The following is a 14,106-nucleotide window of genomic DNA, read 5'->3' as shown; positions in this document are numbered from 1 at the left end:
ACACATACTTTCTTTCTGATTCCCGAACCTCTTCCCTAATACGCTCTCCCCTTGCCCTTGTTTGCTTCTTTAACTTAGATATCTGTTGGATCAAAAGCCCTCTGAGGAACGCTTTCAAAGAGTCCCATATCACACCCCCCGATGCAGTACCTGTATTAAAGTCGATAAATTCTCTCAGTCTTAAAATAATTTCGTCCCTGTTCCCCATCAATTCCAACCATGTTGGATTTAATGACCACATTCTCAGGCCACCATTATCCCACATGGTTATTGTCAATATCCGTGGCAAATGGTCGGACACTCCCCTTGGGCGATATTCAATTCTATCGATTAGGGGTTGGGCTTCTTGATTACCTATGGCTATATCAATACGGGAGAGCATATGGTGGGTCCCTGAAAAGCAAGAATATTGTTGGCTAATGGGATTAGGAGCCCTCCACATGTCACACCACCCTACCTCCTCAAAGAACTGTGCCAGCCTTCCCTCCGACCCTCTGCCTCCACTAAACCCTGGCGGAAATCTGTCTAGCCTGCTATCAAGAAAGGCATTCAAATCCCCAACTATCACCACTGGGACCTCTCTCTTATCCTCCAAGAACCCTAGTAACAAGAACAAGATCTCCATTTTAAAAGGTGGGGAAATATACACATTTACTATAACAAAAGGCCTACCCTCAAACAATACAAAAAAATAAAACACCCCAATTTATCAATACTGACATCCCTGCAGGAAAACATCAAACCCTTTCTAATCAGAATACTCACTCCCCTTGAGTAGGAGGAGTACACTGAGTGATATTGTAACTGAAATTTTTTATTTCTAATTGATAACATGGTCTCATCGGTCAAGTGAGTTTCCTGCAGGCATATCACCTCGGTAGCACAAGATTCTAATTCCTGGAACACAGTAGCTTTTTTCATAGGCTCACTCATACCTCTGATGTTCCAGGAACTTATCCCGAATGATCTAGGCTGCATTCAGAATATACATCAACAAAGAACTATACCAGTTATACAAATACCGGAATAAGGTTATCCTTCTGCTAATATGTTGAGAAGTCGTGGCCATACGATTGTGCTGCTTTAAACCGGCACTTTTTTGAAAAGGACTACAAAGAAGAAATCTCCAGCATCTAAACTGATAATACCAATTCACCACATGTGCCCTTATTCCCCCTGGCCTTTTGGCCTTCTGTTTCAAATCAACAATACCCCCTTTTACCACACTCAGTGCTATTATTATGGGGAGGGGACCAAGCGGGTCCAGAGGAGAATTACCCCCACACAAACCCCCCCCCCCCAACTCCATCCAAAACAGTGTTCCTCATTTTATTAAATCTTATAAACTTTAAATATTTAAATTTCATTTCTTTCATCTTCAGAAATTTTTTTAACTGTGCTCTGTACATTTTAACCATAATTGATACAACTGTGCTATCCCCTACTTAAAAATAATCCCTTCTGCCCCCTCCCTTGCCTCACTCGGCGTGCCCTAGGAGCCTTCCTTGTGACCTCTCTTCTCCCCTCATCCCACCTCATCCACCCCACTTCTCCCCATGCTCCCCTCACTCCCCCCCCTCCCCCCCCAGTAACCCCATTGACCCAAGGGTTACAAAAAACCCCATCACCACTCTAAACAATGCTCTCAACTTACACATCATCCGCCCATCCCTCCCTCTCCCGACCCCTACTGCTGCAAAAAAAAAAAAAAACCCTTCAGTTGTCCATATGCGATTTCATCTTTATAAGTTCTTTTTGTTCTCTTCAAACCAGTCCGTGACTCCTTTGACAGTTTCAAAAAAACGGATAGTTCCTAGAGCCTCTATACGCAGCCATGCAGGATATAATAATGCATATGGAATGTTATGATTCCGTAGTGTGCGTTAATATCCAAAAAACCTGCTCTTCTCCTTTGTAGATCTGGGGAATAATCTGGGTATATCGATATTTTAGCTCCATTAAAAAAAAAGTCTCCTTTCTCTCTAGTCCTTTGCATTAAATTCAATTTATCTTTATAACAAAAAAATCTCAGTATCATTGGTCTCGGGCGATCTCCTGAGTATGCTGATCTGGAAGGCACTCTGTGGGCTCGCTCAATAGAAAAAAATTGTGAAAAAGCCTCAGCCCCAAACACCTCCTTAAGCCACTTTTCCATAAATTCTTCGGGGCGGGAACCCTCGCTTTTCTCGGGGAGACCCATCACTCTTACGTTTTGTCTTCGGGACCTATTCATCCATTTTAAGGTTGTTGGCGTCTAGCTGTGCTTGCATTTTTTTAAACTCATGCCGCATTGGGGTTACAATGTCTTCTACTTGGCTAACCCTTTCCTCCACACCTTTAACTCTCTCCACTGTTTTCTGAAGCTCTTGTTTAATGCTGCAAAACTCCTCACTTAAAGCTTTCAACTCTTCCCACATCCCGCTTATCGAGCTCCTGCATGCGTTTATGGCACATAATACCTCTTTTAAGGTGGGTTTTTGATCACTGGCTACGGCTGTATTGGGGCTGCTATCCCCTGTTCTTCCTGGCTGCTCCCTCTCCAAGCTTTTTTTGTTCATTACTCTTGTGCTGGCTACCTGGTTATCAGGTCCTTTCGCCAGGCTCTTTCTGTCCCCCGAGCCCCAAGCTGACGACTTTCCCAAAGTCGGCTGATTACTTTTGGCTGGAGACTGCGTAGCGCTATGTGCAAATTTTTCCAGCTTCGCAGCGACTGTTAATGCGGATACATTTTGAGACCCCTTCTCCTTTTCTTTGGCTGCCCGGGTAACTTGAATAGGCATATTTTCTTGGGGCTGCTGTAGTTAATCTTCCCCCTCCCTTATGGACATAGCCAGCTAGGATACTCTAAGCACTCTATAGCCCACCAGTCTGACAAGTCCACCAGCCAATCTTTCCTCGCTTTAGCTGACCACTCTTTATAGTAACAAGGGACAGGTCCCAGTCTCCCTGCTTTAACACACTGTCACTGTACTATATGCTTATATACAGATCAGGATCTTTACCTCTCTCCCTTTAGCCTTTAGGGAGTTTGCAGGGCTTCAGCAGGGCTTTTGCAGTTATTTCTACTTACTCAGCCTCCCGCTGTGACGGCGAGGTGTCACTAGGCAACCAGACACAGCCACAAGCACAACGGCGGTATTTATTTCCGAGGCTCCGCTCAGCTGATCTTCCCTGGCTTCCTCTCTTGCCGCCCCCGCTGATCAGCGTATCGAGCCTCCCGCTGTTACGGCGTGGCGTCGCTAGGCAACCAGGCACAGCCACAGACACGGCGGCGGTAGTTGTTCCCGAACTCCGCTCAGCAGCACGGCGGGGAAAAATAACAGCTGATCTTCCCCAGCCTTCTCCCTTGCCGCCCCAGCCAATCAGCATGCCATCCCTCAGTAATCAGCCAGTGGGAGCCTCTAAGAATCAAAGGCAGGAACCGGGAGCTCACAGGGCTTTCACACGGCTTTCACACGGCTGGACAAGCCCATTCGAATAGCAGCGCTAGTGCAGCATCAGGGTCGGAGCCGGGAGAGAGCACTCACTCACCGCTCACACCTGCATCCGGTCACGCCCCCCTGAGTGTCCATATATTAAAAGTCAGCAGCTGCAGTATTTGTAGCTGCTCACTTTAAATTTTTCGTGGGGTGGGAAAACCTCCTCTTTAACTGTTTGAGGTAAAGTACCAACAAATTACCTGTCATGATAGGAGCCCGATGTAAGGCTTGCTGCTGCATTAGGTAAAATTGTTAGTTTCATTCAGCCCCAATGCTACTGTAAGCACTGAAACTCCAGATCTGTATATCAAAGTTCTGTCTCTCATATTGCCATAAATAGAATAGCTCACGATTTGCCTCTTTTATTCATAAAACTTCTGGAATTCTATTTACAGGATACAAGATGCTCTGTGATTTAACAAGAGAAGAGGCTGGGTGGATTCATGTCAGGATCTCCCCTTGTCAGTCACATAATGCCTTGTATTCTGTCAATAGAACACAAGGCGTTTTAATAAATGGATGTGGTTGAGAGCAAGTGGTGCTTCTGTATAAGAGATGGAAGCTGAGCTGATTTACAGCAGCGGAAGTTTGGCACTTACAGTTGTGTCGGGCAGAACGAAAAAAGGATTTTTCCCAACTCATTGGTCATCCACACGTAGTAAGTCTATCATTAGAAGAATTGTATTGGTATGTAGCAAATGTCCAACATTTGTTATTCCTGTTCCACTTTAATGTCATTGGACCCTTTCAAATGTTATATTGGTGTATTTTGTTTGTCTTGGCTTGCAATGATGGGATCATATGTTGTGACTGCAGTGTGTAGTGTCATGGCTGATCGATTCCTCCATATCCATATATTGCTTCAGCTAGCTGGTCCCTGTGTACCAAGGGGACAAGACAACAACTTGTTCCAGGTCACACAGCATCCAATGCATGCTTTGCCATCCCTTCTGTGTTTCATAACAAATGGAGTTCTAATGTGGAGAAGCACATCATCTCCCAGCTTAGTGTCTGCACATGTTGTATCTGTGTTGCATCTAATTACTGTGTAGCTTCCACCTGCATGCTTACTAGACAGAGACCCAGGGAGGGATTGTGGGATAAGCACTTTCTTCACAGGAAGTGTCAGGTGTCGCACTACTGACAGAAGTTGTGCATTAACCTGTGTTGTGCCATGCCGAATGTTTTGACACAAAACTGCTGACAAAAACTGCTGACACAGGGATTGTGATTTATTTTACATTAAGCTGTGCATAAAGTGCAACAAATGATATGAAACTAGGTGATCAATGCACATTTATGTAGGTGAAAAACACAAGAAGCAGGTAAAAAGGTGTATAATGCCTTAATCCTAATGGTTACCATTCAGAACTAGAAATGCAAATCTGCAGACAGAAAGCATGCAATATGTGTCTGCTATCTCTTGCTACTTGCGCATCCACTAGGCGGGTAAAAACAAGGTTCTAAAACCATGTGCTACATTATACAACTTCCTAATGACTATACGGTATGAATATCATTATATAGCACAAAATGCAGTAATGCAAAATCTTATGTAAACTGGTAGTTTTTATATAAGATTTGGCATAAAAGTTGAGTTGGGGATGTGATGTTACTGACTATCCAGTGGTTCCATGAATAAGTTAATTTACCAAGTGCAGTAAAGCATTACAATCGGTAATAATTCATATTTTACTAGTTTGACAATAGTCATGTATATTCTGATGAGGTACTATGGGTTATGCACTTTGACTTGATCATTGGAATTTTCAGCACTTTGTTGAATACTCTTTAGCTTTCATTTCCAGGGTTGTTTTGAAATTGTCATGTGTTTTACTTCCACCATTGACTCAATTGTTCTGTGTACTTCAGGAGTAACTGCAGACCGTGTAGGGGCTGAAGCTGCAGAAATCCTTCTCCGTAACCTGCGTCATGGAGGCTGTGTTGATGAGTATCTTCAGGACCAGGTATGACCTAAAGTTTTAAGACAAAAAGCTTGAAGGTCAGGAGTCTGATATTACCTGAAGTCTGACAGTCGTACTCAGTCATCCATCATAAGTAATCATATGGGTACATGTACTACCACTTATTAAGTGTAAATAGAAATACATGATAGAAGCAGTAACCCTGGCAATGCGTGTTTCAGTCTAATTGTACAATCTTTTATTCGATTTACAAACCACTATGCAGTGTGAAGGCCTACTTGATTGAACGTATTGCAAGTTGATTTTTTTTTTTTTTAAGTAGGCTTTTGTAATATATTAGTTATTGGTGAATCTAGACTGAACATGGGTTAAACAATTTGATTTTAAAATTCATGGCCAGCCGAAAGCAAACCAAAGATGATGCAGAAAATTGCTTGATTCCATCATCAACACAGCCAGCGCTGATGGGGGAATCCCTGCCACAGCCTTTGTGTTCTGCTGGTGGAGAGCCTTCCCTGCTGGCAGGACGCAATGATTACTGCTGGCAGATCTAGTCACCGGCTGTAATCACATTCTAAAAATCCAACAGGCTGGTTGTGCTGAAGTTGACTGATGTATCGAATTCAGTACAACCAGCCTGCCCATGGATAGATCAAATCTCGGTAGGTTCAGCAGGGATCTATGGCCGGCTTAAAGCCTGCCACATGCAGTCTGATTTTTAAATTGTCATTCTTTGTCCCTGCAGTAGATGCTACTTGTCAGGAAGTTGATCTTTGCTTAGTTGTAGAGCAGTCCTCTGGTCTGGCCATACTGTGCAAAAAAACAGGCACTATGTATAAGAAATACTTTAGGCAGCATGCATTTACCTTCTATGCACTCCCCTGCTATCCTGGTCAATCACGATATCATGTGACACTCTCCTGCTTCACCACATTGTGTGCTCAAGCTATGTGATTGGCCTGTAAGCAGGGAGGCCAAGTTGGCATTCCCATTGCTATCCCCATAGTATTTTCCAGATCCAGTAATGCCAACATTGAAAAAAATGACTTACAAAAGGTGGTACTTTTAAAGATTTTTTTTTAAATATGTCAAATATACCCTACAGTAAAAGGCTATTGTATGTATATAATATTTATTTATGCCACATCATCAGTAGCTGCCCTTCAAGCAGAACTAGAGGCAAATTGTTCATTTTTTATATATATATATATATATATATATATATATATATATATATATATATATATATAAAATAGTAAAGGAGAGTTATAGCCCATGTCAGGTGTGTAGCAGGGGTATAAATATATATATGGACCTACACAAATATTAACCAACCAGGGAAGTTGTTTAATAAAGTGAAAGTAAAGGCGAATACAATTTAGGTCAAAGACTGTTTGTTTATAAAAGAGTTCTACAGATAGTATGGCTGAAATTGCATCGCATTCGGACTAAACTCGCACAGGACCCTTTTTTTGGTCCACACCAGAATCGGATCGCATGGGTGTTCACACCTATGCAATCCGATTCATGTCCGAACTGACAGTTCGCAGTGCAATATCCGAGCTGAAATGGGGGTGTCATTAACATTGTATTGACACTCCCCAGCAGTTTGCATATGGCAGTGTGAACTGCTGTGCGATTCTGGTGCGATGCGGAAATCCGCAGTGGATTTGCAGAGTTCCTGCATCGTAACAGTGTGAACCCTGCCAGTAAGTGAAAGTGGTGATCTGTGAGTGCAGGGCTACACAAGGCTGAAAAAAAAAACCTGGGGAGGTGAACAGACAACTGATCCTGACACTTTACATCTTTGTCCCAGCCAGCTGTGTGAACATCCAGGGATTAGCGAGCAAGCCAGCTGGATGTGCCAGACTTCACCTATCAGATCGAAGCTGTGATGTTGTATGGGTCGGACTGCTACCCAGACCCACCCCCTCTGTCAAACAACCAATGTAATCAAAGAGCCAGCCAGAGCCGTCAGGTTTTTTTTCGTTCAGCCTGCTGGTTGAATGAGAAAAAAATGAATAGTGTGTACCCGATTAGATTTTCAGTTAAATGTCAACTTTAACGTGTCCCCACACCAGGGATGGGGCCTTGGCACAGAGCAAAGCATTCACCGGGTCCCTTACAGACAGACAGACAGATGGCAGTTGAGTGCAGGGATGGTGTCAGCAATGGAGGCGCTCAGCTCTAGTACTTATCTTTTACTTTGATCTGAATGGACGATGACAGGTTCTCTTTACTGCTAGACACCCCTAGATGCCTGATCCCCCTCTCAGATCTCCTGTAGGGGGCCCTGGAGCCCACACATTGGACAGATCCAATCTTCAGAGAGATGCAATATCTGCAATGAGAGATCCCACTAATACATACAGAGAGCTTAGGGGGAGGCCAGTCTGACACATCATTTCCCCCAGGAAGTGATATCCTCAGCACTGTACATAGTGATGGCACAATAAAAAACAGAGCTGCAGACACACATACCTTCTCAGCTTTAAAGCAACTGACATGCTGGGACCTGTAGTCCCTCCTGTGAATGTCTCAATCAGAGCTCAGCCTCCTCTCACTATACACTCACCTCACATTCACCTGCTGCTCATGCCAGAAAGGATGTAGGGGGAGGGGTGGGGCTTAGATACAACATGCTAGAGGGGAGGGGCCGCTGTGCTCTGTGTAAGGGAGGAATGGGGAAGTGTGGTGTGCGGATGTGATAAAGGGGGGAGGAGCACTGCAAATAATGAAGTGTGATGTGAGCCGGCTCTTTCATTACATTGGTTGTTTGACAGAGGGGGTGGGTCTGAGTAACACTCCAACCATACCCGACATCACAGCTTGGATCTGACAGGTGAAGTCTTTAATCGGAGCTGCACAGTGCACATCCAGCCAGCTCGTTCGCCAATCCCTCGATGTGCAGGATGTTCACACAGTGGGCCGGGGCCCCAGGTGAACGTGGGGCTCCCTAGGCATGTGGGGCCCCCGGGCAAGTGCCCAGCGTGCCCATGCGAAAAGATGGCCAATGGTTTTAACGTATATGCGAGCAAAATGAATGTATTTCAATTAGCCTATTTTAAAGAAAATAAAAAGTACAGCATGCTGTACTGGAATGCACATAAACATACATGAATGTACCTCAAATACACGTAAATACAACTCTATAAAAAATAAATAAATCATAAGTAATGCGTGCAAAATGCATTACATATGTATGGAAACATGCATATAGAACAGGAGGAATGTGGTATAAACCAGCCCTAAATACATTTCTTGTTTTTTTGTTTTTTTTTGTTTCAATGTGGTCACTTGATCTGTAATGTAAGCTCTGGTTCCACTGCACTCCAATGCAGACAGACTGCGTACCATAAGACCAACATAGGTGTATAGTAAACATTGCACATGCAGATCTGTGCAGTTGGCTGCCTATCATTGATTTCATCAGGCTACCTGCATGGGTCTGCATTAAACACCTGTGAATCCCATGCAAATGAAGACTGCCCCTTCACATGGGAGTGTGGGTCAATATGTGCCCTAATATCTAACCTAGACATATGAGCCCTAATGTCTGACTGGGACTTACTTTTTTTATCATAAAGATATTTGAACATAAATGGCTAACATACTTAAGCTGGTTCGGATTATAATCGATTCATGCCACAGAAAATGACCCAGTCCCCGGCTTTTAAGGTTAGGTGTAGTTGTGTAAATTTTGTATCAAAGCCACTGCAATGTTGAAAATTTTTTTTTTTCTTATTTTTACAGTTGATTATTTTCATGGCTCTGGCAGATGGAGTCTCTCAGATTAGGACAGGTCCTCTTACCCTGCATACGCAAACAGCCATACACTTCACAGAGCAATTAACAAAGGTAAGTCCTGATAAAAACAAAGATCTGTGTGTAGGGTGCTTTAACCCATGGCAACCAATCGGCAATCATTTGTCCTTGTGAACGTGTCTGATTGGTTTGTCACAAAAAAAAAGCTCTGCAGGCTCCTGAGAATAAGAAATGCACCTTTTTTACCTGCAAAAAACATTTGCGTTTTTATTTTTTTTGTAAGCTTTTAATCACTATGAGCTTGTTTTCAAAAAATGAATTCCTTTACCACTTTCCCGAGGGTCAGTGGAGCAGGTTATGTGATTGCTGCAGCTTCTACGGTGATGCACGAACCTGCTGGTGGGGGTGTATAGTGCTGGGGCATTACGTCATGGAAGGAAGTGATGGCACGCCATCCAGCCCGGCGGCATAACCTCACTGTTCCCTTCACAGCTGAATGAAGTGGCGGTGGAAGCACGGTTTGTGTACTGACTGCAGAAAATACAAGCATGCTGTACTCTAGCACAGCATGCCTGTATCATCAGCGGAATGACACAAGATGTAAACTGACCACACTAGCATGGACCCGGCAGTCGTGCTAGCAATTCTGTCCATCTGGTGACATTGCACAGAGACATGCTCTTATGCTGCATACACACAGTTGGAATTTCCGTAAAAAAAAGTGTGATTGGAGCTTTTGGTCGAATATATTCTGACCGTGTGTATGCTCCATCCAACTTTTTCTATCTGCATTTCCGCCAGCAAAAGATTGAGACCTGGTTCTCTATTTTTCCGACGGAAAAAGTTCTTGACGGAAATTCCGTTTGTATGCAATTCCGGTGCGCAAAAAAACATGCATGCTCGGAAACAATTCGATGCATGCTCTGAAGCATTGAACTTCATTTTCTCGAGAATTTTTGTGTGACCGTGTTTATGCAAGGCAAGCTTAAGCGGAATTCTGTCGGAAAAACCATCCAAGATTTTTCCAACGGAAATTCCGCTCGTGTGTACGGGGCATAAGACATGATGTGCATGTGTGAGGAGAAAACCCAGTCAACACAGACTTTGATTCTTCAATCTTGTGAGTAGCTATATGCTTTTACCAATAAATCTGTGATTTTAATACTGCACTTAGTCTGGCGCCCCTCTGTTCCTGCTTTACCCACAGAGTCCACTGCTTCGCTCCAAGGATGCTGCCTTCAGGTGCTGATAGAATTACATCAGACTTAGATGGACTATAATATGATCTAATGTGTAATGTTTATAATTCACATTCCTTTTTTTAAAGATCTTTTATGTGCATTTGTGCATCCAGGTGTCCTACAATTTTTTACCTAATCTCATTGGTCTAGCGCCACTGTTCCTTTTTTTGTGCTATTAGTTTCATGCCTATTGCTGGTCAGCCATGAGTGACCATTTGGCTTGTCAGTCAAGAATAATTGCTCAGTGGTGTATGTGTGTTTTTTTTTTTTTTTTTTTTTTTTTTAATATATTATGACCTGTTTTACGTCTTTACTTCCCAACAGGCTAAGTTTACAGTGACAAAATGCGATGAACCCAACACAGATAGCAACATCATAGAATGTCAAGGAACCGGCATGCAGAACAAGAATGCTTCATAAAATTGTTACAGCAAAGGAAAGGATTATAAGTGAAGTCTCCGCAGATTGCAGCATGGCATACAATAAAGAAAGCATGACACATGGGGGCAATGCATAGGACTTGGCATTTTACAGCTTTCCATTTTGTTTATAGTCTGAGAGGTAATCAGAAATTTTGTGCGCATGAAGTTGAGTTTGAAATTTAATATTTTATGACTTGTGACAGTTAATTGCCAATGCCATAAATAAATGGAGGTACAAAAATGATGGCAGGTTGTGATTTTATAGACTTCTTGGCCTACTTGCTGTGACTTGCATATCAGATTTGTACTTCGCGTCTTTAAAGGCTCAGCTGAAGTGTAATAAAATGGAGCGATCAACCCAACAGATGATACATGAGTGTCTATATAACTGATCAGTTACTGAAAATGGCAGCTGTTTTCAATGCATTTATAACTACACTGATTGGTTGGATTCACCAACCAGCAGCAAATTTCCTTTTTTCCAGGTTGATTGTCATTTGCAACAGAGGCAAGTTATGCCTTGCAAAACATTTCTGCCACGTATCAGAGTACTTCTCTTCCATTTTGATGAGTGCTTTCATGTGTTACATTAAATCATTTAGCTGGATACCATACACATTTGCGTTGATCTATTAAAAAAAAATATGTTTGTGTGTATATAGATTTACAAATGGTTAACCTAGTAAAAGATCACACAGATAACTTACATTCTTCAGTGAAAGTTCACCAAAAACTGATACATCTTCTAATAACTGTTAGAGCATGTGTAGTGGAAAGAATGTTCCTTGAAAATCCCAGCTCTGTGGCTTTAAAGTAAACCTGTCAAGTCCTAAAGACTGCTCCCCCTACCTCTTTTTGGATGTTTTTTATTTTTTTTTATTTTATTATTTTTGGGAGTGGGTACCTATTTGACATGTACCTGCTCCCACTTTCACTCTGCGGGATTGCTATCCCCTGCCTACAACCTCCAGGGACACGTCGCATATACCAGGAGGCTGCAGGTCCATTCAGAAAGCGCAGCACGACCCGCGCATTGAGCCAGCTAAAATGTCCCAGGAAGCCACAGTCAGCTTCCCACAAACAAGGGTGGGGCCTGGGACCTGAAGACTGGCAAAGAACTGGCCCAGAGCAATGAATCCCTGGACTGGTGAGTGTCTGTTTATTAAGTTAGCAGCTACAGTATTTGTAGCTGCTGACTTTAAATTCTTGTACAAATTCCTGAAGTTCATCTTTAAAGTAGAAATAAGGAAATTAGGGAATTCCTGGTTGTCACCATGACTAATGTTCCCGTTGGAAGATTTCCTCCTCTGTTCCTGTTCTGGTGACAACCCATATTTTGGGATTTTCTTCCATTTTCACTTTTGGTTATAATGGTAAACAGGACAAATTAAGTGGATGAATTTACCTAATGGGGTCACAGACAATGACAAAAACCAGACAGGTGTTCAAATCCTTCTCCACTCTATCCAAATCTAACAAAAAAAGTTTTACCTTTTTTAGTTCTACTTTAAAATGTTAATAAACCCAGGACCCTGCATTCACTATATCTGGTCTCCCACAGTACACAGAACATAGAAATGCAATTATTTTAGTAAATACAGTATAAACTGTTAAATACCTTTTCTCATCAGTAGTATATAGCAGCCTTGTGACTTCTATCATTGTCCAGCCGGCCACTTAGCTTGTAGGAGGAGTTTTCATTCTACTCTAACTGTCCTATGAGACTACTGCATAACCCCTGACCCTCTGTCTGGACAGTGCTGATTGGCCCTGTGCTGGTCACATGCACCCTCCGAAGAAAAAAAAAATCTCTTAGTAATAGACACCAAACTTGGCATGTGCAGAGTGCCTCCAAGGCTCTGTTCTATCAGGAGATGGATTGGGGACTGTGGAGGATCAGAGAAGACCGGATTAAACAGCCTTTTTACACAATGTGCAGGATTAACTCCTTAGGTTCCACAGGGAGTATAACAAGCATGCTTTACTGCATATACAAACTGATTTGACTGTTGTGGGTTTAGTAACACTTTAACCTCTTCCTGACCGTGCTCTAGCCTAATGATGGCTACAGCGCGGTCGCACACTTCTGGGAGGGCGTCTATTGACGTCCTTCTGTGATTGCTCCTTCAGACACAGCTGATCACAGATTGGGGTAAAGCGCCTATCACAGCTGCTCTTTACCATGTAATCAGCTGTGTCCAATCACAGCTGGTCACAGTGTAAACCGGATTTGCCGGTTATTGCATGAGGAGGGCAGAGCCGGTAAGCGGCAATCCACACGGAACATTTACACTGATAATCACACTGTCAGTGCTCATCAGCGATGCCTGTCAGTGGCGCCTCATCAGCACACAGAAAAATTACTTATTTACAAATTTTATAACGAAATCTAAGAACTTTTTTTTTTTCAAAATGTTTTGTTTAGCAAAATATAACCAGTGGTGATAAAATACCACCAAGAGAAAGCTCAATCTGTCTCAAAACAATGATGAAAATTTAGTTTGGGTACAGTGTTGCATGACTGCGCAATTGTCATTCAAAGTGTGACAGCGCTGAAAGCTGAAAATTGGCCTGGGCAGGAAGAACCTGTAAATATCTTTAAAGCAGTCCCAGTGAAATTCATGGATTCCAGGCCCATGATCGGTTTTGACCTGTAATCAAGCTAATACTAAGCCCTACTGATATTACACAGTCCACTGCCAGAGTCTTTACTAGCCAGTGAGGTTCTAGCATTGGATTGTTGGATGAGGGTGGTGCAGTGGCAAGGACTAATGTCCTATGAACAGATTTTATGCCCAGTATACAGCTTGGACCTGAAAGTCAGCGACTGATTAGAAGATTACAGATGTCTTCACTTTCAATAGATTTTATTTTATTTTTTTAAAGATTTTTACAGGAAACCATTACTAAGTTGCAGAGGTTTATATATAACGTAAAATCCGTGCACAACTGTCATACAATAGAAATGGTCAATACAGTGTATATGTACATATACTGTATATGACAAGGATAAGCATAAAAAGACATGCAAGCCCCTGATGCAGAAAATAAATGTGTCAGGTCACCTGAAGCTAGGTGACAGATGCACGCCGTTGGGATTAGGGGTGCACCGCAAGGTAGTGGACCCTACAGCTAACTGCTGCAGATGGGAGTCAGGGTGGTAAGGAAGGCAGGGCCGCTGGAACACCAACACAGATCCCTCCGGGGTTAGAGCATAAGATTCCCTGGGGCGCGGAGTCTAAGAGCCAGCAGGTGTTCACCAGAGCCTCTAGTG

The 14,106-nt window shown here is 42.8% G+C and overlaps 1 protein-coding gene across 1 annotated transcript in view; it reads left to right on the top strand.

Annotated features, from left to right (window-relative positions):
- Window positions 1-11,076, top strand: part of RTCA (RNA 3'-terminal phosphate cyclase) — a 56,584-nt gene extending 45,508 nt beyond the window's left edge. Inside the window, exons 10-12 of the mRNA XM_073593045.1 lie at window positions 5,352-5,446; window positions 9,158-9,262; window positions 10,735-11,076. Of these exons, the coding sequence (XP_073449146.1) occupies window positions 5,352-5,446; window positions 9,158-9,262; window positions 10,735-10,830 (296 nt within the window). The 3' untranslated portion in view covers window positions 10,831-11,076. The remainder of the gene's footprint in view (window positions 1-5,351; window positions 5,447-9,157; window positions 9,263-10,734) is intronic.
- Window positions 11,077-14,106: the final 3,030 nt, after the last annotated feature.

The sequence above is a fragment of the Aquarana catesbeiana genome, linkage group LG07, assembly GCF_042186555.1.
Source record: "Aquarana catesbeiana isolate 2022-GZ linkage group LG07, ASM4218655v1, whole genome shotgun sequence".
Classification (NCBI taxonomy): domain Eukaryota; kingdom Metazoa; phylum Chordata; class Amphibia; order Anura; family Ranidae; genus Aquarana; species Aquarana catesbeiana.
Note: the sequence above shows the minus strand (reverse complement) of the source record. Positions and strands in the feature narration are given on the sequence as shown.